This window comes from Nuphar pumila, chromosome 7 (genome assembly GCF_984573655.1).
Source record: "Nuphar pumila chromosome 7, dmNupPumi1.hap1.1, whole genome shotgun sequence".
NCBI lineage: Eukaryota > Viridiplantae > Streptophyta > Magnoliopsida > Nymphaeales > Nymphaeaceae > Nuphar > Nuphar pumila.
In genome coordinates, this window is record NC_143255.1 from 6,398,177 (window position 1) to 6,425,262 (window position 27,086).

Consider the following 27,086-nt stretch of genomic DNA (forward strand, 5'->3'; position numbering starts at 1 on the left):
AAAGAGAAGAGGTAAATTGCAACGACTCTTGAAAGGAAGCCGAAGCCTACCACTTAACCTCTCTCTCTCTACCCGCGCATACATATACTACAAAGGTTGGAGGGTCTAAGAGGGGGTTGGCCCCAAAATCCGGCGTTCCTTCCGATCACCATTTGGCCGGAAAAGTTTGTGGGATCGCTTCATTTTGTGAGTGGTACCTCTCTCTCTCTCTCATCCTCCGGCATTCTCTGTTTGAGGTGTATCGATTATAGAAGACATTTCAGTTATTGTAATTGAAAATTGTAACCCCCTTAGGCAATTCATCTACACGAACATATTTCGTCGAAAACCGGCCACATCCGATCTTGGTTTCTCTAAAACATGAGCCAGAGACATTTTTACTGAAGATCTCAGCCTTCTCTGCTGTTAAAATTTTTGGCTTCTGAAGCGACAGAATTTAGGGGAAGTTCCGGTTGTAAATATGTCTGACTCAATCCCCATGGCCGCTGAGATCGAAGCCCGCTTCAGTTCTTTGGAGCTGATCGGCGGAGGATCCTTCGGAGATGTATTCAAAGGGTATGTGCCTGATCTGTGTTCCCGTTTTTGCACCTCCCGTCGAATTTCGTTGTTGCTAGATGGTGTTTTAGTTGTTTGCTTATTGGCCATTTGCGGCAATTCGAATCTGGTAAAGTTGTGATTGTGCTTTCATCTTTGAAGCGTAATCGCAATCCTCGAATTCGTGCGTTCGGCTTCTGAAATTGAATCTAAGATGTTCGAATTCCTAATGAACTGTCAAGGGGAACTTATGTTCTGCTTTTAGATTTTGGAAATTGGAGTTTGTCTATCTGTTTAGCAAATCTGCAAGTTCTTGTGATTGATGAGGTTATCTTATGTGAATAGGCGCCATTCTCTGTGGCAAAGGGAACTTTAGGTTCTAATTTAGATTTTAGAAATTGGAGTTTATTTATCCGTTCTGTAACGTGTAATTGATGAGGTTAGCAAACCCCAGGTTAAGATGGCCACCCTACCTCATCGTAAGCAAACTCTTATAAATGTGAGTGCTTTTGTTCTGCAATCTTCCAAATAAGCAATTCATATATCATACTTGATGATGAGAAAACAAGAATAAAATCTTAAAGAGTTACTAATTTTCCTATCTGTATATATCCGTGTTCACATACCCATCTTTTAGAATTTTCATATTGTCCATTGAGCGCTCATGTCGTACCTTGTACCCCACAGCAGTACCTATGTTAAATGGACTACTAATAATGGGTTTAAATGACTAAGTCTGCTGCTTGAATAGCTTCCCTAGTGGCAGCAAAAGTTGGGCTTCCCTGTGTGTGTGTGTGTGTGTGTGTGTGTGTGTGTGTGTGTGTGTGTGTGTGTGTGATACTACTTTATAATTTAATCTTCCCATTTGATGTCTGTTATGGGCGAGGAGGGATTCAAACCTTCCAACACTGTGGTCCTTTGCGCTACATGCCCCACTCTATCTCCATTGGATTCATTCACGAGTGTACCCTCCAAAATGGAAGACTCGCTCATTAGCCATTTTATTTTGGATTTATAGGATGTAGAAGCACATTTGTTTCTACTTTGTAAGAACAGTGTGTTGCACCAACGTGTAAATTGGGAGAAAGGGATAATTCATAATTAGAGTTTTGAATGAGACGACCAGTCACGACCTTCATTTAATGAGAAAAATAGGCTTTCACTGGAATTTTATATCTATGTGTTTGTTGACTCACTCGAAATTGAGCATTTGTTTCCCTTATTTTACTGCCAGGATTGGAAATCTTATAGTTTGCATATCCATACGATGGATACAAATAAATATAAAAAGAAGTGCTTCAAATCATTTACTATTTGACTCAGATCTGTAAAAAAAGGTAGAGGTATTTAAATTCTTGTTTGACACAAACAAAGTCAGGGAAAACCTCTGGCATCATTTCACTATTGGACCTTGGACATATTAATATAATAGGTTCAAATCTCCTTAGAAAGAAGATCTTTTGTCTCGTGGTAGCCTGTCACAGTCCCCTTATGAAACTTTCGTTATTCTCTACGTGAGATAGGCAGAAAGGACAATATTAACTTCATCCCAGGCATCCGCCATTACACCTGCAATGGTTAGTCATACAATTGCCATATATAATGGAAATGAGCATTTACCTATTTGTATAACAGATTTTATTGGGGATCACAAATTGGGAGAATTCAAACTAATTGTGACTTTCTGTGGACATGCAAGAAATAATAATAAATCTTGGCGGTAATATAGATAATGTACTAATGTAATAAAAATTTCAATAAGCACTCATGATTTATTCTTATTTTTATTGGTCTATATGAGGCGTAAAACCCTATCAATAAAAAGACCCTGGGTACAAAATATATGAGCTTTAGCTTGAATGTATGTCTGCTCGAAATGCGTGAAGGGTAATTGATCAAATTTGTGGTTGCTTCTGTGGGCAAACACTTACTATAGCTTGTTACCCCATTTTCAAATTAATTCATTCTGAAGTCAGCATTCTGTTTTTTCCTTTTTTGTCAGTATTTGCCATGTGCTAAAAATTTAGGTTGTGAAATAGATATTGCTTCATTCAGTGTTGTAAATGTTATAGTTACTGTAGTTATCTTGCCACATCTTGTGGATTTTATTGTCACTACCTCGCTGTAATAATCTGATGGTTTGCACACAAACCTGTAGTTGATGAATAGTCTATTTCTTGCAGATTTGACAAGGAGTTAAACAGAGAGGTTGCTATTAAGGTTATTGACTTAGAAGAAGCGTGAGTATATAGCTGATGCTTCTATGAGTTTCATCTTTTTGCTTATAATGGTCTGTATAATTTAGTTGGACAATGGTTACTCTCTCTTAATATTTGCTGTATTGCATGTTTCATCTTGAAAAACTGCAAAAGAATAGCTCTGCAGACAAAAGAGTAGATAAGGCATAAACTCCATTCGTATGCTCAATTAGTAAAATTCTCATATTGTTTTCTGATATGCTGATGGTGTGGGGTTTCAGTTTCAGATATTTCCTGAATCATGCTATTAGATGATTTGTAGTTCACATAAAGCAGTAAATAGCTATAGATCAATGCTGTGTTACTTTATTTATCTCCCTGAAAATAATTTGCCACATCTGGAATTCAAAGCTCACATGCACAATTGTTTGGTTGCTGCTTCTCTTTGGAATAGTGACCCAATGCAAATATGGGTTTTATTTATGTTGATAATCCCAAGGGAAGAAATTGTTTTAGATTTATCAGAAATGCTATCAATATTACCCTAGTGATGGCTATGATATATGAATTAAAAAAAGATTTTTAGATAAAAAGAACAAAACTAAAAGGACGAAACTGTGTCTAGAAAAAATGAATTTCTCAGGAAAACATCATGAAAGTATTGCTGAAAATACAAAATAAATGAAAGTACTGATAATCTTTTTCCTGCCTTTGATGTCTTGAGACTCTTAACTATTCTGAAGTTTGGATCCATATTTTGGCATCTAGAAATGCAGTGATAAAATGATAATTTCAGCATTATAGGATCAGTTAGTATGCATTAACAGTCACCATAACTATGCTTTCGGCTAAGTGTCATATAATATTGATAAATGTGCTGCCTGGAATCTTTATTTATTTAAGATATATCTTATTTTCCTGCCAAAGAAGTCCTCTATTTGGCAACTGGTACTTTGGTTGCTTCTAACATTTTAGTATCCTCTTTATTCTGCAGAGAAGATGAAATTGAAGACATACAGAAGGTAATGCCAGGATGCTATTGCACAGGCTAATATTGAATTCTAGTTTTATGTATCATCTGCATCAATTTCTTTTTCTTGTAGGAGATATCTGTTCTATCACAATGTCGTTCACCTTATATTACTGATTACTATGGTTCCTACCTTCACCAAACAAAGTTATGGATAGTTATGGAGTACATGGCTGGTGGCTCTGTCTCAGACCTAGTAAGTTTATCTTACAACACCTAATTCTTTTAGTTTGCTTCTTAAACAAATACATAAGTTACTGGCTAGAAACCTTCGTGTGTTTTTGGCATAACGGTTCTACAGTTCTACTGTTCTATCTGCTTGTTCATTTTACATGATGAATGTTTCCCTCAAAGTTTTACATGGTAAACTTGAAAACCAAGTCCGACTAAGAATTGGATTTGGACTTCACAACCGAATCTGGCAGTTATCCAGAACCGATTACATATATTTAATCAGATTCAGTATTAGCTTTTCCTCATCCAACTCCAATCAGCCAATATCTGATTAATAGGATCTGGTATTCTCCACATGCAACCCACATCTGAACCATTTACATCCCTATCACATGCATGCATGCCCACATATATTTTTATATATGTTAGTTATCTTTATCTATCTAAGCAATATCTAGGCAGTTGAAAGTGGTTAAAAGTAACTCTCTGCTCTCAAGCTGATCTTGAGAAGATCATGGCATTTTGATGAAAGGTTGAAACTGTAAAAGTTGGAAAATCTTTGAAAATGGGCTTTATATGTTTTTGCAGTGACACCAGACAAAAGTAGGAAATAGGAAATTAAGAAGAGGCCTTAATTGAATTGGGAAATAAAACAGAACAATGTTATGATATTTTGGCAGTATTGCTGCATATTTATTACACTGACATTTTTGAATCTCATGAACATGTTCTTGTGAATGTTGCTATATTTTACAGATGACACCTCTTGCAATTTCAGGGAGCATATTATGTTTATGTTTTTATATTTCTATGATAATATCTCTTCATAGTTTTCATTCATGCAATGATGGAAGGTGATATTAGCTGTCATTTTAGCCAAAATATGGAGGTTCAACTTAGTGTCTTGGATTCTGTTTCTTCTTGGATTCTGTTTCTTCATGCATGTGCATGATTTCCTCTCGTCCTTGCTCACTTCTACCTTCTTGTTCTTAATAAACAAAGGTTGTAAGTATTGAATCATAACCCGTATCGGTCGGGCCCAAAATAAGATACATATCGTATCGTAAAAAAAATTGTAAATTTTGAAAAAAAAAATAAAATTAAAAAAAAAATCAGAAAAATAGCAAAAATTCTAAAAAATTACAACACACAAAACATTGATGAAATGCACAAAATGCAACCATAAAATCACATATGAAGCATTTATGCCTCTATGAGATGCATAAGACATCATCAAACATGAACAATGCAAAATATTAAATATCTTGCAATTAAGAACATGCCACAAGATTCATATTTCATATTACATAAAATAAATATATTATGACAACATAGCACTCAATTTTCAATAAGTTTTCTCTCATTACATGAGTGCCTCATTGCCTGTGCTTACAAATAATCAAGTTTTCAAATAACTTGATATTTCAAACATACACACACATAAGCTAACACAAAGTAGCATTCAAATACTACACGCCACAAAAGCAAGAAAGTGCATAAAATGCACTATTTCAGTAATGAACACTAGGGGATAAAAACCCCTTCTTGAATGAATATACAATAGGCTGAGAAGCCCTTATTTATAGAGGGTGTAAAAGAGAGGGAGTCGTTGGGCTGTACCCAACGACTCTAATTAAAGCCGTTAGGTACAGTCCCAACGTCTCTTAGCTGCGAGACTGTGCAGCACACAGTCTGTCATTGACAAACTGTGTTGTCATTAGTTGACAGTCAGTGCTGCACACAGTCTGTCATTAGCTGACAGTGTTCAGCTGATGACAGATTACATAAAAAGAATTTAAAAGGTAAAAATAAATAAGAAAAGGAAAATTACAAAATTAAAGAAAAGATTACAAATATATACATATATACTTGAATGTATATATTTATATACATATACATATACATATACATATACATACTCTTGTATTCAGAAGAGTATGTATACATACATACATATATATATACATACATATATATATATATATATATATATATATATATATATATATATATATTCAAGTATACACATATTTGCATTATTTTCTAACAGACTCCCTCAAACTTATGATGAAATCATCGAAAGTTTGTCAAGTAAAAAGTTTGATCTTGGTGAGCACAGTGCCTTGGTGAAGAAATCCACAAGTTGATATTTTGATGTTACATAAGGAAGATCATAGTCTTAAGTATTCTTCACAAACAAAATGGCAATCCATCTCTATATGCTTAGTTCTTTCATGAAACGTATGATTTCGAGCAATGTATATGGAGCTCGTGTAGGATTCTGAAGATGAATTCCCATATCTGAAATTAGTTGTTTGAGCCACACGATTTCCATAGTCGTAGTTGTCATTGCTCTGTATTCGGCTTCTGTAGATGATAGAAACACCTTTTGTTGTTTCTTGCATATTCATTAAATCAATGATTCACCTAGAAACACACAAAAACCAGTTGTCGAGTGCCTATTATTTAGATCTCCTCCCCAATCAGCATCAGAGTATGCAATAAGATCTAAGGAGGAAGAAGATAGAAAAACTCCCTTATTTATTATATTGCTGACATATTTAATGATTCTCATGACTGCACTCATATGAGCTGATGTTGGAGCATGTTGAAATTGGCTGGTTATATGTACAACATGAGCTATGTCTGGTTTTGTAATACTTAGATACATAAGAGATCCCACGAGTTGTCTTCGTTTCAATTGTCTCTGGGGTGTCAACAACTTTATCATCTGATAGTCATGTCCTGTGAATAATATCTGAAGCAAACTTTGTTTGTGACAATATTTATCCTTTGTTAGAGTAGAATACTTCTATACCAAGAAAGTATGTTAGAAACCCAAGATCCGTCATTTCAAAAGAATTTTTCAAAAACTGTTTTACTTTCTTGATTCCTTCTTTGTCAGTATTAAAACAGGGTTACCGGAAACGCCTAGCTAAAAGGGGAAGCGCGCTTCCCCGAAGCGCGCTTCGGAAGCGCGAAACGTCGCGCTTCCGAAGCGTGGGGGGAAGCGTCCCCCTTTTTTGGGAAGCGCGCTTCCCTTTAATGGGGGACGCGTTTCCCTTTAATGGGGGACACACTTCCCTTTAATGGGAAGCGCGCTTCCCATCACGCTTCCCCCACGCTTCCCCCTCGCTTCCCCCACGCTTCTCCTGTTTTTTCCAATTTTTTTGTATTTTTTATTTTTTATTTTTATTTTTATTTTTTTTCGCTTCCCCCTCGCTTCCGAGACGCTTCCTAGGTCGCTTCCGAGACGCTTCCTAGGTCGCTTCCGAGACACTTCCCGAATCGGTCCTAAGTGGTCCCACGCTTCCCCGCTTCCTAAAATTTTGAAAGTGCCTCGCTTCCCGCTCCCGCTTCCCGTATCGCTTCCCGCTCCCGCTTCCTCAACTGGCAACCATGGTTTAAAACCATATCTTGCAATAACATTGTTAAATGTATCAAACCAAGCTTTAGGTGCTTGTTTGAAACCATAAAGTGCCTTTTTTAATTCAAGCACTTTACCTGAAGGAATTATCAATCCAGGTGGAACATCCATGTATACTTTCTCATTAAGATGCCCATTCAAAAAGGTATTTTTAACATCCATTTGAAATATATTCTAATTTTTAATAGCTGAAATAGCTACATGCATCCGAACAATGGTCATCCTAGCAACAAGAGCAAAAGTTTTTTCATAATCGACTCTGTATTCTTGAGAATATCCTTTGGCAGTTAGCCTGACTTTATATCTTTCTAAAGATCCATCACTGGTTTTTACCTTAAAAACCCATCTACAACCTATGGTCTTCTTTCCGATGGGTAAATTTAGAATTTCCCAAGTATCAACCTCTTGAAGAGCATCTAATTCTATATTCATAGCTTTTATCCACTCGAGTAAATTTTTTGCTTCATTGTAACATGAGGGTTCAAAGTAAGAATAAATGGCTATAAGACATGCTCTATGTTTAGGAGAGAATGAGTCATAAGACACAAATTTATTTGGGATCTTTGAGGTTCGTTCAGATCTATGAATAGTTGCTTGTTGTGAGGTTTTTTCTAAAGCTTCATGATTACTTTGATTTACACCTTCATTAGTTGCATTTTGATTCCTTCTAGTGTATACTATTGGTTCAGTTGTTGTTATATTTTCAATAGGAGGTTCTACATAAATATTTTCATCATTAGATAACAGTTTAAACAAGAATGAGTAATCAGAATTTATGTCTTGCGACATGTTTTCTTCAAATTCACTTTCATTTTCAATAAAAGTAACATTCTTTGATACAAGAAGTTTATTATTTTTTATATCATAACATTTGAATCATTTTTGTGTTTCTGAATAGCCAATGAACGCACAGGGAATAGCCTTAGAGGACAATTTATCTCCTTTATCATTTAAAACATAACATTTACAACTAAAGATTCTCAGTCTTTGATAGTCAGGTTGATATTTGAATAATTTTTCAAAGGGTATTTCATTAGACAATGTTTTTGAAGGCATCCTATTTATAAGATATACTAAAGTTAATGCAACTTCAACCCAAAGATTTTTTGGAACATTTTTAGCAATAAGAGGAGTCCTTATAGTTTCCATAATGTGTCTGTGTTTTCTTTCTGAAATTCTGTTTTGTTGTGGAGTTCTAGGACACAATCTTTGATGTAGGATTCCTTCATTTTTTGAAAATTGTTTAAATTCATTTGACAAATATTCTCCTCCAGAGTCAGTTCTGAGGATTTTGAGTTTACTTTCAAATTTATTTTTAATCATGTTATGGAATGTTTTGAAGATTGCGAATACATCAGATTTAAATTTAAGAAAGTAAATCCAACAATATCTAGTGAAATCATCGATAAACACAACATAGTAGGAGAATCCTCCTTTACAAGCTACGAGTGCAGGACCCCACACATCTGAATGAACTAATTCAAAAGGTATTGAAGAATAAAAAGTTCTTTGACCATAAGGCAAAGTTGTCATTTTACCAAGTAAACATTCTTTACATTCAAAATTTTCTTTACAAATATCCTTGGTAACTGGTACAAAATTTAATTTCTTTATATTTGGATGCCCAAGTCTATGATGCTAAGTCCGTATATCTTTTGTTTGGGCAATGTTGCAAAATGATTCCTTTGGAATACAAAAGAAATCCATATAATAGAGATCTCTAGAACCTTCCCCAATCAATTTCCCGGACTGGTGATCCTGCACCCAACATTTATTTGATGAGAAAATGACATCACATCCATGATCCGAGATTTGCGAAACTGAAAGTAGGTTAAGATGTAGTTTAGGTATAAATCTTATTTTTGGAATATAAAATTTGCTATGTTTTGATAAATCATTTTTAAAAGTTCCAACACCTTTTATTCTTAAGGCAGTACCATCAATAGTGGAAACAAAAGATGTATTTGAATTAAATTGACATTCGGGTAATATAGACTTATGTAGAGTCATATGAAAAGAAGTTCTTGAATCTAGAAGCCAAGAGCACATACCAGAAGTAGAAGATGATGCAATGACCGCTCCTGACATAGATCCATTAAGCAATAGTTGTAAAGCCTCTGTCAATTGAGATAATGATTTGGTGAGATCTTTGAGATTCAGAGTATTTTCATCTTGTTTTGATGGTGCAGCGACAACACGTTTTTCTTGAGGCCTATATTTGTATTTAGGATATTGAGGCCTAATGTGACCGAGCTCATTACAGTTATGGCAAATGATTTTTTATTCTCCTCTATTCCTATTAAAGTGGGGCGGTTTATATAGCTTAATATAATGTCTTGGTTTTGATGCGGCAAGAGCGCAATCCTCTTCTTGACCATTGCTAGAAGTAGCAAGAACACTAACATTTTTACTCATGTTTAGCCTAATTTCTTCTTCACTAAGTTTAGTGAGAATCTTATGAATAGGAGGGGGTGATGAAGATGATAGCAGGGAGGCTCTTGTTTATTCAAATTCGGGTCTCTATACATAGAGAAAAGCGAAAAGTCTATCTTCTTCAACTTGAACTCTTCACATTTCTATACACTTACCTTCCCATTTGGGTTCAAATTGGGCAAGCTGGGTCCAAATGGAAGATAACTCCATAAAATAATCTCTTACATTTTTATCTCCTTGTTTGGTATTTCTAACATTTTCTTAAAGATAATACTTGTGAGCATATCTTTTTCGGTAAACATACCTTTAAGATATTTCCACATTTCATTTGCTTTTTTGTAGCATAATAGATTTAAGGCAATTTTTGTCTTAACTCCACTTAGCATGCATGAAAGAATTTTTGCGTTTCTCATTTCTCATTCATCCAATTTCTTGTAGTATTCTTCCATGGCTTTGTTTCTTTATTCAAGACTTGTCTCAACCCCCATTTTCTCCTAATGAAATTTTGGGAGTAGGTTCAAGAATAATACCTCTTACGAATTCCCACAAACCTTGACCTTTGATGAATGTCTCTAAGTGTCCCACCCAAATATTATAGTTGCTTCCTTCAAGTTTGAATGGCGGAATAAAGTTAGAGTTGCTTATATTGTGTGGAAAAGATTCACCCATGGTGAATTAGAGGAGGAAAGGAAGTCAGCACCACGAAGTAGAATAAGCATACGTTACGAGGCAGCCCACCGATGCATCGTTGATCATAAACCCTACTTTGATACCATGTGAAGAGCCTTACAAACAATCAAGTTTTCAAATAACTTGATATTTCAAACATACACGCACATAAGCTAGCACAAAGTAGCATTCAAATACTACACACCACAAAAGCAAGAAAGTGCATAAAATGCACTATTTCATTAATGAACACTAATGGATAAAAACCCCATTCTTTTATGAATATACAATGGGCTGAGAAGCCCTTATTTATAGAGGGTGTAAAAGAGAGGGAGCCGTTGGGCTGTACCCAACGACTCTAATTAGAGCCGTTAGGTACAGTCCCAACTAGGGGTGGCAATCGGGTCGGGTTGGCGGGTCAACATACCTCAACCCGAACCCGAACCGTTTATTAAACGGGTTGGCTGTGACAAACACTAACCCGACCCATTTAATAAACGGGTAACCCGACATGACCCGCCAACCCGTTTAATAAATGGGTTGGGTCGGGAAAACGGGTTGGCAGGTAGCGGGCGGGTTGGCGGGTCGGGTTGGCGGACGGGTTGGCGGGTCGACGGGTCAGGTTAGTGGGTTGACCCACCCGCCTAACCCGTTTATTAAACGGGTCAGCCGGGTTGGCATACCCCCAACCCGAACCCGACCCGTTTAATAAACGGGTTAGGCGGGTTAACCCGTTTATTAAACGGGTTGGCTTAAGCCCAACCCGAACCCGCCTAAGAGGCGGATTGGCGGGTCGTGTCAGGTTTTGCCACCCCTAGTCCCAACGTCTCTTAGCTGCCAGACTGTGCAACACATAGTCTGTCATTAGTTGACAGACTGTGTTGCACACAGTCTGTCATTGGCAAAATGTGCTGTCATTAGTTGACAGTCAGTGTTGCACACAGTTTGTCTGCACACAGTCTGTCATTAGCTGACAGTGTTCAGCTGATGACAGATTAATTTAAAAGGTAAAAATAAATAAAAAAAGGAAAATTATAAAATTAAAGAAAAGATTACAAATATATACATATATACTTGAATGTATATATTTATATACATATACATACTCTTGTATTCAGAAGAGTATGTATATATATATATATATATTCAAGTATACACATATATGTATTATTTTCTAACATTGCCATGCCAGATCATCTGATGTCATCTTTGTTGGAGTGTAGAGCCTGATTTCTACCTTGATATAAATATCTGATTTCTGCAGATCTAAATTCGCAGTAACTTGGTGGGGGGTTGCAGGGGGGAAACACCTCCCAAAGCAGAAATTTTTTGGAGGGTAGCTTTGTAATTGTACTCATAACAAAGCTTTTTTATTTTAACCCACTTTCTTGAGTGGAGAATGGTGAAAATGCACTTTTACTTTAGTAAACTGCAAAATCCCTCTCCCTTGCACATGGATAGACTCCCAAATCACTCTCACGAGTCCTACAGTACATGGATCATGGTTGCCAGTCGAGGAAGCGGGAAGCGATACGGGAAAGTGAGAGCGGGAAGCGGGGCACTTTCAAAATTTTAGGAAGCGGGAAGCGTGGGACGACTTAAAAGCAATTCACGATCCGTCTCGAAAGCGACCTAAGAAGCAAACCGGAAGCGACCTAGGAAGTGAGGGGGAAGCGAAAAAAGAGGAAATAAAATAAATAAATAAAAAAATGAAAAGGGGGAAGCGAGGGGGAAGCATGGGGGAAGCGAGGGGAAAGCGCAGGGGGAGCGAGGGGGAAGCACGCTTCCCATTTATGGGAAGTGCGCTTCCCAAAAAAGGGAAACACTTCCGTGCATGTTTCGGAAGTGCGACGTTTCGCGCTTCAGGGAAGCACGCTTTCCCATATGCCTAGGCGCTTCCGGTAACTCTGACGTGGATACCTCTCTAATGACTTCTACACAAATGAGAGAGTTGGCCCTCAAGAGGTATTTAAAACCCAAAACTGAAAAATTATGATTCAGCCATTTTTTAAGTGTGTTGGCCTTGTAATCGTACGATACATACAATAGAGATACGATACGCACTCGTATCACAATATGAGTGTGTATCATATCGATATTCCTCATAGTAATGATACGTATCGTATAATACGATACAGTACATACAACATTGTAATAAACCCTTCCCTTTGTATTGCCTCCAAAAAAATGGAAAAAGAAGAGCTGTATTTCGGATGCTATTCATTGTTGTATTTGCTTGGGGCTTTAGTTGATTGATCTTTCATCATTTATTTATTGACGTCAAATTGTAGTTATACATTATCCTAAGTCAGCTCTGATAGCTTACATAATGACTTGTGAAGAGAGGTATTTGTCTATTGGTGGTTTGATGTATGGAAGCACCTTTCTCCTTTCCCTAATATATGGAACCGTTTTTCTAAACTTGTCAGTTAGTGCAACTATAAATTTCCTCTTTCATTTTAATCGTACTTGTATAGGAGACATCCTTGTTAAGTAGAAACACCTCATCATCTTGGGATGCTATATCCATAAAATTTAGATGTAATTGGTGATTAGTTTCACTTACGTGAATGATGATTGTTGAGTTAAAAACAAGCGTGGCAAAGAGAAGAGACAAGCGAACAGTTATCAATCCCTGGATATACAAGTTAATGCATCAACTCTTTATGTATGGCTTTGTATGGGTGTTGGCTCCTGGGTGTGCACACTGGCGTACTTATGCATGCATGAAAGATCTGACTAACAATAATATATTGGCTTCGCTTTACCTGGATGGCTTATTAATATATTAAAACTATTTAAATTTTACCCAACTGAAATTCTGTTCTATTGTTGCATATCCAGCAACTCTTCTAAGGAGATTGACCAAAGTTTACAGATCAAAATTGAGGTTAACCCTTATAAGCCCTTCAATGCACTCTAATACGCCTTATTGAATAACACCAGGTTCTTCATGGAACAGTTATATTGAAATATGAAAACCACAGCTTTTTCTCATGATTTGCTCTCATATCTTTCTGAATTTCGAGTTTGAATTGTTTATGCTGGGCATGTATTAGATTCTTCTTGATATTTTGGCAAATCTTTGATGGTATTCTCTTGTATCTATTTGGAGCTTTATCTTCCTTGTTTGGAGCAACTTCGGTGCTTCTGTAATTTTTTTTTCATCTTGGGATTCCCATGTTGAATTGGAAACATTGGATCATTTGTCTGATCAGTGTATGCTAATTTCTTTATTTTAGCATGCTTTATCAAGAATGACACTAAGGAGATTATGGGGAAGAATCTCAATGATGTCACTTATATTGTATTCCTACAGCTTCAAACAGGTCCTCCATTGGATGAAATATCTATAGCATGCATTTTGCGTGATCTGTTACATGCAATTGAATATCTTCACAATGAGGGGAAGATTCATAGAGATATTAAAGGTTAGATACAAAACAATTATCAATCTTCTCAGTGTTTTAGCTAGAACCTCTTCTCTCTTGTACTGGTGTTCATACTGGGTGTGGTTCCTTCATTAGTTCTTGAGTTTTTGCTGTTGATATCATGCTTCTCAATAAGATCTGCTGTAATTTTGCAGCTGCAAACATCTTGCTGACAGAGAATGGAGATGTGAAGGTGAACTATATAACTTCCTGCTAATGACTGAACAGTTTGGCAGGCGATTTACCAATATACTCGCTCTTGTATTCGTAATCTTTCAAGGATTGACACTTCTTTTTCCTTTTGCTTCAACAGGTTGCCGACTTTGGCGTTTCTGCACAGTTAACACGCACTATTTCTAGGAGAAAGGTCATTCATTTGCTCTTCTACAGTAACTCATCATTCTTTTGTTTATGTATATCTATGTGGTCATATCCTCAGAGAGTATTTATCTGTCTTGAGTTTTTGGTGCTACAGATGATTAAGTGATCATTATTTAAGTTCAATTACTTAAATTGGTTTTTACATTGAATGTTATGCAGACATTTGTTGGAACACCCTTTTGGATGGCTCCGGAGGTTATTCAAAATTCAGAGGGATATAATGAGAAAGTACATTCAAATTTCTAGTATCTGCTTGTTAGTAAAATTAGTTTTGGAGGAACAAGAATCATACATGAACCTTTTATGTAACTTAGGCAGACATATGGTCCTTGGGAATAACTGTAATCGAGATGGCGAAAGGAGAGCCTCCTTTGGCAGACCTTCATCCAATGAGGGTTCTTTTTATCATACCTAGAGAAAATCCACCTCAGGTACTTTTTTTTTCTGGTTGATTTTCACTATAAGTCAGTTCTATAGAAATGCAGAATTTTGTTTATGCCATTGTTGTTTGTTACAGTTGGATGAGCACTTCTCGAGGCCAATGAAGGAGTTTGTCTCATTATGTTTGAAAAAGGCCCCAGCTGAGGTTGGTACTTGGTAGTAATATCTTTAATTGGTTGCTTCTTGTTGAAGTTGAGATTGTTGATTAGTAATTCATATCTCTTGACCAGGCATAACTATGTTGAGAACTAGGTTATATTAACAAGGATGCATATATCTAGTATCTATATATATATATAGGGTTAATATTTGGTGCTATTGAAGGCACACAAATATTGAGTATAGATCACCTTCTTTTAATAATTTCTAGATTTTTTTGTAGATCGGACCTTATGGATGAAATTTACAAGGTTTATTTAGTAGAAGAGTTTTGATTCTTTTGAATCATGTGGTTGTGACATGTAAGCGGATTTTTTAAGGGCTTCAATACTCAATGGCCCACAATACATTAAAATTTCATGACTAAAAAAAATCATGTTTTTAGATCAAAATAACACAATCCAAGGTTTGATCCTTAGCAAACAAACCATGCTGAACCATCTATGAGGTCAGATTGTGTCAACAAGCTTGAACCTATGATTTACAGCACAATAGTTCTGCACGCTCAATAGCAACAAATTTTGACCTATATATATATATATATATATATTAGGGCCACTAGAATATGTTAACTGAAAAAATGTGGACCACAGTGTAAACTAGGCATTTCCGATGTTTTTTTTGCGAATCTAATGCTGCAGGTGTGTTAGGCATGGTTCATTTGCTAGGAATAGACTGTTGTATATTTTTGACGAAAAAATACAATGTTTGGATGCTTGAATTTTATTAAAATCCTAAGCCATAGATTTTCAAGCCTTATAAGATCCTGCTTATGCATCTTAATTGGATGATCCAAGAGCCTGTCCCTATAAAACCAAGCATGTAGAATCTAGATTACATCCATACGGTGAAATTTAAGATAAAAAATAAAAAGACTTGTGAAAGTCTCGGTTCATACTTCAGTTCACTTATTCCAGTTAACACACACACACATATTGTGCTATATAAAATTTTTAAAGCAATAAAGCTTGAATAAACTCTTGAATAACAACAATTTTAAATCATTATGATTATTGTTAAATTATGTATATATAAATATATATATACATATACTTATATATATATACATTAGTATATATATATATAAGTATATATACGTATATATGTATATATACATAATTATATAGCTTTTTCCTGTTTTGTATAAACCAAAAACCCAATACGGGTGTTTTGGTAATTCCATATGTAATTTTTGTTTTTTACTTTTCTTTCTTTTTTCCCCTTTTTCTTTTTCCTTTTTTATTTCTGTTTTTTGCTTTTTGGAACCATAAAAGGGCCCCACCCATCTAGTCGTTGGGGCCCCAACAGTCATATTTATGACCGTTGGGGCTCCCAACGACTAGAAGGGAGCCCCCTTTATGGTTCTTCTAAAGTGCTCTCCTCCTCTATAAAAGGAGGAGGTTCCCCCTTGTAAATGTATGGGTTTCAAAACCCCTCTCTTCCTTTCTTCAATAAATCCAACTTATGACTTTAAGTCATTTTCTATATTCTTGAGTTTTTGTGTGTGCACATTTGGTGTTTGTGTTCTTGGCTCTTGTAGTCACTCTTAAAGAGTGATTTTTGCCCTATTGGTGCTTCCGCCTCTTTTCATTTCATGGTATCTTGGTGATTGGGCTTCTCTTTTGTCATCTTGGAAAGCGTGCCTCTCAAAGTTTTGAAGAAAGGAAGTATATTTGGTGCCGATGGAACGTGACTCTAAAGTGGAGCTCTCTTTCAAGCTAAATGGGTCCAACTATCTCATGTGGGCCTCCGCTATGGAAAATCATCTAAGAGGTAAGAAACTTTGGGGCTTTGTTATGAGAACTACTCCCGAACCCTCTCTTGTTCTTACCAAAATTGAAAATGAAGTTGAAAAGGCTTTAGATGGCTATGAGCGCATCAAAGCCATTAATGAACATCAATCCAAAATCGAGGATTGGGAAAGTAACCATGCCAAAATTTTGGCATGGTTTATGAACAATGTAGATCTTAAAAATTGTGCTAATATTGCCAAGTTTAGAAGGGCCAATGAGGCTTGGTTTTTCCTTAAGGGTATGTATACCCAAAAGGATCTTGCTTGGCAATTCTTTTGTCAAGAAAAAATTCGTTCCACCAAACAAATGGATATGAGTGTCCGAGACTATTTTAGCTCTCTAACCCCTCTTTGGGATGAGCTTGCCCTTCTTGAGCCCAAATGGGTTGCTCCACAAGATATTGAACTTAGAAGGGAACAAATTGAAAAGGAGCATTTTTTTCAATTCCTTCATGGACTTCGCCCGGAATTTAAACAAGTGAGGGCATCTCTTCTCCATAGAAGCAAAGCCCTACCTATTGAAGATGCTCTTGCCGGGGTATGTCAAGAAGAAACTCTACTTGGCTTGAGCATTAGGAATGATGAGGTTTTGGCCGTTAATAGGCCCAGATCAAATGTTAAAGCATATAGACCTCCCCACTTTAACAAAAATATCAATGGGCCTAGAAAGGGAATCATATGCCACTATTGTAATGAACCGGGGCACATTAGACCGGTTTGTCCAAAGCTTAAAGGAAAGGTTGTCGCGGTTGGAGAAAATTCTCCAAAGAAGGAAGAAAGTACCAAAGAAGGAGATATCAAAGAAACTCTTAATCATATCTCCGAAGTTCTCCAACACCTTCTCAAGTCTTCTCCTTCAACATCCGGAGCCGCCATCGCCTACTCTTCATCACCTCCAGGTATGTGGATACTAGATTCTGGTGCTTCTTTTCATATGACATCTCATAAAAACTCCCTTTCAAATGTTTTTTCCGAACCCATGTCCTCCTATGTTTCAACGGCCGATGAAACGTCATTAAAAATTGAAAGTATTGGAACACTTGACTTCAAAAATTCTCAAAACTTTTTTGTTCCTAAAGTAAGAGTTGTTCCAAAAATTAATTTAAATATCTTTTCCGTTTCCCAAATCACCGACCATGGATGCCAAGTCTCTTTCTCACCTAAAGATTGCATCGTGCAGGATCTCCAGTCAGGGAAGCTGATTGGGCAAGGCCATAGAAGGGGTGATCTCTATTTTATGGACTTTTTGACGCTTCCATCTAAGTCATCTTGCAATCTTGTTAAAGACAAAAGTATTGGAATTTGGCATGAGAGACTTGGTCATCCAAATTTTGTAAAAATGTCTCTCTTCCCTTTTTTGAACAATACTTGTAAAGACAATCACATGACTTGTAAAGATTGCATTTTTGGGAAATCTAAAGCTACTCCGTTTCCTCAAAGAAATTATTTTACCACTCGGCCATTTGAACTTGTTCATTCCGATGTGTGGGGACCTTCCCCAATTTTATCTAAAGGAGTTTTTTCGTATTATGTGGTCTTTATTGATGACTTCACTAGATTTACGTGGATATACTTCCTAAGTCACAAATCTGAAGTTTTCTCTTTCTTTAAAGAATTTCATGCAATGGTTAAAAATCAATTTTTGGGAAATCTATCTATTCTTAGGTCCGATTCGGGAGGTGAATATATGTCTAATGAATTTTAAAATTACTTAAAAGAAAATGAAATTTGTCATCAACGTTCTTGTCCCAACACTCCGCAACAAAATGGTCTTGCAGAAAGAAAGCATAGGCACATAATAGAAACTACAAGAACATTATTGATTTCAAAAAATATCCCAAAATCCTTTTGGGCCGAAGCGGTTCTAACTTCAACATATCTCATCAATAGAATCCCTTCATCCTCTTTGAAAAATCTTTCTCCATTTGAAAAACTTTACAATATGTCTCCCTATTATAAAAGATTAAGAATTTTTGGATGTAAATGCTTTGTTTTAACTCGCAAAAATGATAAACTTTCTCCTAGGGCTATTGAATGTATTTTTTTGGGATATGGCGAAAAACAAAAAGGATATCGATGTTTTGACATAATTAAGAATAAACTTTATATCTCAAAAGATGTCACATTCCTCGAAGAAGAAAATGGTTTTTCGCATCAACCAAATGAAAATATTGACTATTCCTTTTTATTTGACTTGTTACCTCAAGAAAACAACATAGATGATCATATTGATCTTAATGAACCTCTTAATGAAGATCTTGTTGAACATCCAAATAATGACCAAAACTTAGAAGAAAATGCTTCAAGACAAATACAAGTCTACTCTAGAAGGAATGAAAGAAATCCTCCTTGTGCCCTTGAAAGATTTTCTCAAAGTGAGTCGATAGAAGAAACCTCTCAAAGAAGATCAAATCGCATTCCTAAGATTCCAAATAGATTTGTTTCTTATGACTCTTTTTCCCCTAATTATCGAGCATGTCTTCTTGCTCTTCACTCCTTTCATGAACCATCTCATTACAATGATGCTAAACAATATGCTCATTGGAATGAAGCTATGGAGCTTGAACTTAATGCCCTTAAAAAGACACAAACTTGGGAAATCATTGATCCTCCCAATGGCAAGAAACCCATTGGATGTAGATGGGTGTTTAAAGTAAAAACTAAGAGTGATGGTTCATTAGAAAGATATAAGGCTAGGTTGGTAGCCAAAGGTTATGCCCAAGAGTATGGGGTAGACTATGATGAAACTTTTGCCCCAATTGCTCGAATGACTAGTGTTCGAGCCCTTATTGCTATAGCTTCTGTTAAAAAATGGCCCATCTTTCAACTTGATGTTAAAAATGCCTTCTTGAATGATAATTTAAATGAAGAAGTTTATATGGAACCACCTCCAGGTATGAATTTAAATGAAAAAGTTTTAAAATTAAAAAAGGCTTTATATGGACTTAAGCAAGCTCCTAAAGCTTGGTATGACAGGTTTAGTAATGTATTAATCAATTTAGGTTTTTCCTCTTGTTATACTGACACTGCTCTTTTTGTCAAAAGGACAGGTGACTCCATTATTATTCTTTTGTTGTATGTTGATGATATGATCATCACTGGGAATGACAAAAAGGGAGTAAATGATGTTAAGTCTATGTTAAAAGATACTTTTGATATGTCTGACCTTGGTTATTTGAGATATTTTTTAGGAATTGAAGTGGCTTATTCAGCGCGTGGGTACATCTTATCTCAAATGAAGTTAGCTGCAGAAATTTGTACCAAATCAGGAATATCTGATGAAAAGAAAGTGGAGACTCCTGAAGTTATCAATGCGAAACTAAGACTTGAAGATGGTGTTCTTCTTGAAGATCCGACCCCCTACCGTCAATTAATTGGATCTCTCACATATCTATCCATCACACGTCCAGACATAGCTCATGCGGTTCATGCAGCAAGCCAATTTCAGCACGCTCCTACTACGGTTCATATGGCGGCCGTAATGAGAATTGTGCGATATATCAAAAATACCATCTCCAAGGGACTCTTCTTATCCTCTTCCTCATCTCTTGAATTGACTGCTTTTACTGATGCTGACTGGGGAGGAAATCCCAATGATCGGATCTCAATTACGGGTCTTTGCATTTTTTAGGTGAATCTCTCATCTCGTGGAGATGCAAGAAGCAGCATAAGGTCTCCTTATCATCTACTGAAGCTGAATATCGGGCTATGGCGATGACAACTATGGAGATTGTGTGGCTCAGAAGTCTTCTTGGTGACATGGGCGTTCCCATTTCCACTCCCACCAAGCTCTGTTGTGATAACAAGAGTGCGATATACATTGCCAGCAATCACACCTTTCATGAGCGGACCAAGCATATCGAAATGGATTGCCAATATGTTCGAGACGAATATCTCAAAGGGACCATCACATTGCCATATGTCACTTCAGAGTATCAACTAGCTGACTTCTTCACCAAGGCGTTCCCAACTCCACGATTCATGTTTCTTCTTGGCAAACTTTCGGTCTTTTCCCCGTAAAGTTTGAGGGGGCATGTTAAATTATGTATATATAAATATATATATACATATACTTATACTTATATATATATACATTAGTATATATATATATATATATAAGTATATATACGTATATATGTATATATACATAATTATATAGCTTTTTCCTGTTTTGTATAAACCAAAAACCCGATAGGGGTGTTTTGGTAATTCCATATGTAATTTTTGTTTTTTACTTTTCTTTCTTTTTTCCCCTTTTTCTTTTTCCTTTTTTATTTCGGTTTTTTGCTTTTTAGAACCATAAAGGGGCCCCACCCATCTAGTCGTTGGGGCCCCAACAGTCATATTTATGACCGTTGGGCCTCCCAACGACTAGAAGGGAGCCCCCTTTATGGTCCTTCTTAAGTGCTCTCCTCCTCTATAAAAGGAGGAGGTTCCCCCTTGTAAATGTATGGGTTTCAAAACCCCTCTCTTCCTTTCTTCAATAAATCCAACTTATGACTTTAAGTCATTTTCTATATTCTTGAGTTTTTGTGTGTGCACATTTGGTGTTTGTGTTCTTGGCTCTTGTAGTCACTCTTAAAGAGTGATTTTTGCCCTATTGGTGCTTCCACCTCTTTTCATTTCAATTATAAACATCAATAGTAAATCCAAGTTGAAACTTGTTATCTAATGTAATCCTATGGTAAATTTAAAGAAAAAATAATGCAAGTAAATATATAATGAACGAGATAAAGTTAGTGGGACGGTGTTGACCATGTCTAAGTGACTGTGTCCATGAAGTGTCATGGTCTGTTTAATGTCTAGTCTTGTATCACAAAGCCATAGGCGATATATATCAAGAAACATATGATCCCCGGATAATATAACATTTTGCTTGTTTTGGAAATTGTTTCTCCTGAGGCATGAAAGAAGACCATATGAAATAAAAGGAGAGACTCATCAGATCAATATTGGTATCAATATGAAACTACATCTTAAAAAACAGTCTGGTCTTTTTGCTGTAATGAGACATAAGCTTTTGGAGCTATCACAACAGCTTCATTTTCATTATTGATAAATGAATCTTTAAATGGATTTCTCAACAACTTGAGAAAAGTGTAACCTGACAACATCTTGTAAATGTATGGTCTTTTTGCTGACAACATCTTGTAAATGTAAATAAAAGGAGAGACTCATCAGATCAATATTGGTATCAATATGAAACTTCATCTTAAAAAACAGTCTGGTCTTTTTGCTGTAATGAGACATAAGCTTTTGGAGCTATCACAACAGCTTCATTTTCATTATTGATAAATGAATCTTTAAATGGATTTCTCAACAACTTGAGAAAAGTGTAACCTGACAACATCTTGTAAATGTATGGATTTTTCCTCATAGACATGGGGATTTTTTAGTTGGAGATTTTCTTTTATATTTTGTAACCTGACAACATCTTGTATGGTCCTTGTTAGGAGGTGGCAGAAAATGTACTTGTAGTGTTTGCACGTGTAATGTGTAGTTCCATAGTTTTGCATGTATCATGGCTGTGTTGGAACAATGACTGGGAAATGTCTTTATTGTAATTTGTATGTAGTCATAAACATATAAATAGTAAATCAAAGAGGGCAACCCAACAAGGAATTAAAATGGGCTGCTGGTTCTTCTCCAAGAATCTCCCTTAGGCTTCTCTCTTCAATTTCTCAGATGGTGTATAGCCTACACCGTTCAGTTAATCCACAAAATTGAAACTCTCTAATATAAACATTCCTTCTTTTCTTCCTAAACTCTATAATGAGTCTTTGTCCCTTTCGACCTCTCCCCCCATTTATTCTACTATTTTTTTCTTATTTCCTCTGTAATCCCATGCAATTTAGAACTGAATGCAGATTCAGCCCAATATATGTGTATTCGCTGATGGTGCCTTTGCTTTATTTTCCGTATCACAGAGGCCCAGTGCCAAGGAACTTTTGAAACATCGGTTTATACGAAATGCAAGAAAAAGTCCAAAACTTTTGGAAAGGATAAGGTGCAGAATATTACTTGTGAAATTCAAAGATTAAATTTCAAATCATTCTCCACATAATTGTATTGAACTGTTTGTGTCAGGGAGCGTCCCAAGATCCAGGTCAAAGAGGGCCTGGGGTCCCAGATAAATGATCATAAAGTTGTTGATGATACATCTAGCATATTCAGAGTATCCAAAGGTTTAAGCGATGAAGAATATGCTCAAGCCAGGTGCCTTAAATACTGTGAATATCTGTTGCATGTGTATCAATCTATCATGGTCTAATTTTTAATTAGTTCAATTCTAGTCCTGGAAAGAGCTCCAGAAATGCTGGCTGGGACTTCAACACCACCCAGGGTACAGGGACTGTTCGTGCTGTGAAGCCACCTCAGGCTGCTGTAGCACGAGAAAAAAAATCAGAAGTTACACATAGCCTCGCTGTCCCAAAAAAAAGTTCAGAAAGAGGGAGTTTATGGCCTTCCCCATCTGGCAGTACAGTACAAGAGTCGTCTTCCAACCCTTCTCCTGAGGAGGATGCAAGAAGTCGTCCTAATGATGAAAGAGAAGACTTCTCTTTGGAGGATGTAATCTCTCTCTCTCTCTCTCAAGTTAAAAAGTATCAGTTACTGTGGAATTCACCCATTTCTCCTGACAGTGTTTTGAGACATGAAATGCACATTTACAGGACAAACTATCAGTGAGCAGCTCTGGGACGGTGATCGTCCGCTCCCCAAGCATAAAATCAGCATCAACATTTGGCAGTCCAATTGCTATGGTATGATCTGTTTGCTGCTGAAAGGAGTGGTACAGGCAGTTTGTGCATCATAAGATACATTAACGTGCAATCCTAATTATCTATTCTGCAGCCAAGCAGCAGGAATATGCTGAAAGAGGCTGCTGGCAGTGGCACAGTTGTCGTCCGTGCTCAACATGATGAAGTCGATACACCATCTAGAACTTCAAAGTCAAGACTGGGTGTTCAGGAGAAAAACTCAACCACATCAATTGAAGATAGTGCAATCAACCTTGCAGAGGTGGGCACTATCTTTTCCCTTCATTTTCCATTCTGCCATTGTAGTTAAGTGTTCTTGAAAATGGTTTCTGATCTTTTGTTGGATGACTTTCTTAAGGCTAAAGCAGCATTACAAGCAGGGCTGAGAAAGGGAAATGTACGTGAACGGCCTGCACTGGGAAAGCTTAATGTTGATGCACAAGAATCAAGACTAGGAGACTGGACACCAAGATCAAATTCCATCAGGTGCAATTTTCTTTTTGTCGCATTCATGGGAATTTAGTCATGCATTTTTATCTGATTATGATTTTTCCTCTAAAGAAAATGTTTTTTAGTACAGAAATTCTCTTGAAAGCTTAGATGCACATAAAGCAGAACATACAGTGCGTCGATCAAGTGATGAAGAGGTGAAAAAACATCTTCCAGTAGTTTCCTCACCAGCATTGTCTTTGTTGCTTATTCCTGCCTTGAAAGAGGTGAGTTTAGGTCATAGACATTCTCAACTATTATGCTCCATAAAGTTCTTTCTACTTATTCTTTTCCTTTTAAACTATTTTCTCAAATGTGTTAATTTTTCCAAATTCTCTATAGTGTTAGACTAACTATTTCACCTCCTTGATGGTTCCATGGAATTTATCTTATGGAGATAAGTTGCTATAGTCTTGTTCTGGTCATTGTCTGACTTGGTCTTGTTCACAATTTTTTAATTGAAAATAAAGGAGTCTTTTATTTAAAACCATAAAGCTGTTTGAAGAATAATTGTAGTATTTCCACCTGCCTTAAAAGGCAGAGTAGCTAGTCAGAATTAAAAGATTTGAATCACTTGATGCGACTCCACACTGATGGTGAGAGTTTGCTTCGTTCCCAATAAGATGCCAGGTTTCATTGGGACTTTCCTTTTCACTAATGATTAACCGGTTGCTGCAGCTTGACAGACTCTGATTACTTATACATGTCCTTTACGTTACTGGCATATCGAGTCAACTTTGAGTTCTGTCTTTGTCATCATTTTCAGTATGGAATGAAGGATTATGTCTCTAACTCAGCGGCTGAGATGCCTGGTTTTGACACCATTTCCTAAGCTCTATTGAAGAGCTGAGATGGTCCAAGGATGCATTGTTTTCAGTAGTAAACTGTGATTTGATTTTCAAAATTTCTTTATATCACTGGTCAATCGGGCACTATAAGTAGTCGTGTGGAAGACTTTCTCCAAGTCCTCCAAGTCAGTTACAATTTATCAGATTCAACACCTTCATTTTGTCATTTTCAATGGTTTACACCTATGTCACATGGGTGCGGGTGTGGGGGGTGTGGCACTTTCAAAAAACTTGGGTGCGGGGGTGCGGCAAAAAAAATTATATATATAGGTTGGGAGGAGAGGAAGGGAGGATTAGGGCAAAAAAAAATTGCCCTAATCCTCCCCTCCTCAGCATATGGGCAGATTTTTTTTTAAAGTCTAAAAATTGGACACAAATGACCCTGGGTGCGTTGACCGCACCCAGGGTCGGGTTGACCGCACCGGGTGCCGCACCCGCGTCGCGTCGCGTCGACGCGGGTGCGGCACCCAGTTTGCCGAGTCCCTGTGACATATGTTTACACAGTTATGCTTCAACAACAATTTGAAAGGCAGAATAAAAAGGGTAGTAATATTTTGAATTTGTGATGAAAACTACAATGGGTAATAATGATGGATGGAGTTGAATATATAGTGTGCAAAACATAGAGTGAAATTCCTTGCTTGGATCATGGGACTGTTGGGTCTAGCAGCTGTCTCTTGCCTTTGAACTTTCCTGGTTCTTCCTTTCAGCTTTCTTCTTTATCTAATAGCACTAACTCTGCTAGAAAAGTAAAATCAGATAATATGCTGGAGATGCTGGTCAGAATGGTAAAGGAATCTGCTGCCATCTTTGGTGTAACCTGGTCTCCTCCATCCCTTGGGATCAACAAGGGATATTGCCGAAATATTCACCTGCTTCCCATCAATTATGTTTTCTGCCCTGATCTTAGGCCCTGACTCGCCACCACCATGGACAAACCTTGTGAAGGAACCTTAGGTTTTGAGGGTGTTGGATACAAGCCTATTTTCATGTTTTGATCTTAACTGGCTAGATTTGAAAAATATGTTCATGATTGTCATATTTTGTGGCTGATTATGTGTATGTGATAAATTTGACAGGACATGACTTCTTTACATGTTTAACAGGCTGTTGGTGAAGAATCGGGAGGACCCATTGTACGTGCTGTATCTGATTCACTAACATATCTTGAACACCACATTCCTGGTTCATGTGAAGTTCTTGTCAGCAAATTGCTTGAACGACTTGGAAGGTATCTTGCTGTGTTCTTCCCTTTCTGAGTGCTCAGTTGCATGGGATTTTGTTTTTGTTGCTCAAATTTATTGTTGAATTTGTTTTATGTGTTTTATTTTCTATTCTATAGTTCTTAAAATCTACTCACTGAAGCCAAACTACTGTTACAGCTCAAAGGAATCCTCCATAAAGGGTGTCCAGGAACTGGCAACCTGTATCTTTTCAAAGAACGCAATAGCTCCAGAGCCAGAGAATACTGCAAATACAGAACCATTGAAATCAGAGGACAGGAAAGTGTCTGACCTTCCAGAAAAATCAAATTTAAGCCCGCTCGGAAAGTTCCTCCTGTCGAGGTAGGCATCTGCTTTGTTTCTTTTTTTCCCTGTTTTCCTGTTAGATTTGTTGTAAAGGTTCAAGAACATGATACCAAGCTGTGACTTCACACAGGTGGCAGGGGAAAGTTTCACAAGATCTGAAGTCAGTATAGATGGAGAGATCTGTTTTGTTTGTGCTGGTATTGGTGTGTTTTGCATGTATGATTATTTTGATGTACATATCATTTTGATGCTACATAGCAGGTTTAGCAGCCTGTGGTCTTTGATTTGTCCTTTGTTTTCATTCCGATCTGCTTATTAATTTGAATGCAATTTGAGAATATCTTTCGAGGATGATAAAAGTTCGTGATTTTTATTTGATATTATCACTGTTTTCTTTGTTATTGATAATCATCTTGTTTTGCTTGCTCGCTACTGCCATCGTGTTAGCTTCAATGTGATTTTCTTTACCATCCATTTCAGTTTTTTCCTTGCTTTTCTTCTCCCTCGGTGAAAGCATCATTACCACCACTGGAGACGTCCAGAGATTGTGTTTGGTTTGGATGTCTAGGCGACTGATCATGGATTCTGTAAATGCCTTTTGAATGTGGCTAGTTAAATTTGTTTGATTTGACTTTCAAGATTTGAGACTCATTAAACAGAGCAACACGTAAAAATCTATCCACTTGACCTGGATTGCCAATCAAATCCAGATTAGATACACTTCCATATCAAAATCCAACATATAACATGTTTGAACAGGTCAACCGAGATAGCTGGATGGTTCGATGGTGCA

At 36.8% G+C, this 27,086-nt stretch overlaps 1 protein-coding gene across 2 annotated transcripts; it reads left to right on the forward strand.

Annotated features, from left to right (window-relative positions):
• Positions 1-26,725, forward strand: LOC149830998 (uncharacterized). 2 transcript variants are annotated; one of them, XM_090013602.1, is made up of 21 exons: positions 1-193; positions 295-555; positions 2,718-2,774; positions 3,727-3,754; positions 3,836-3,958; positions 13,785-13,896; positions 14,052-14,089; positions 14,210-14,263; positions 14,437-14,505; positions 14,592-14,708; positions 14,795-14,863; positions 22,597-22,676; positions 22,757-22,885; positions 22,963-23,239; positions 23,341-23,430; positions 23,522-23,689; positions 23,786-23,913; positions 24,008-24,143; positions 25,871-25,995; positions 26,147-26,329; positions 26,424-26,725. In XM_090013602.1, the coding sequence occupies exons 2-21, from the start codon at positions 461-463 to the stop codon at positions 26,461-26,463; spliced, it is 2,118 nt and encodes a 705-aa protein (XP_089869728.1). In that variant the 5' UTR covers positions 1-193; positions 295-460; the 3' UTR covers positions 26,464-26,725. The 2 variants fall into 2 exon arrangements, with proteins under 2 accessions (XP_089869728.1, XP_089869729.1); XM_090013603.1 differs by having other exon boundaries at positions 94-555.
• The last annotated feature ends 361 nt before the right edge of the window (positions 26,726-27,086 follow it).

Coding starts and splice junctions, on each gene's coding strand:
- LOC149830998 (XM_090013602.1), top strand. CDS start 461: ATGTCTGACTCAATCCCCATGGCCGCTGAGATCGAAGCCCGCTTCAGT. Junction 23,690..23,785: donor GTGCAATCAACCTTGCAGAG/GTGGGCACTATC, acceptor GACTTTCTTAAG/GCTAAAGCAGCATTACAAGC. Junction 23,914..24,007: donor CCAAGATCAAATTCCATCAG/GTGCAATTTTCT, acceptor TTTTTAGTACAG/AAATTCTCTTGAAAGCTTAG.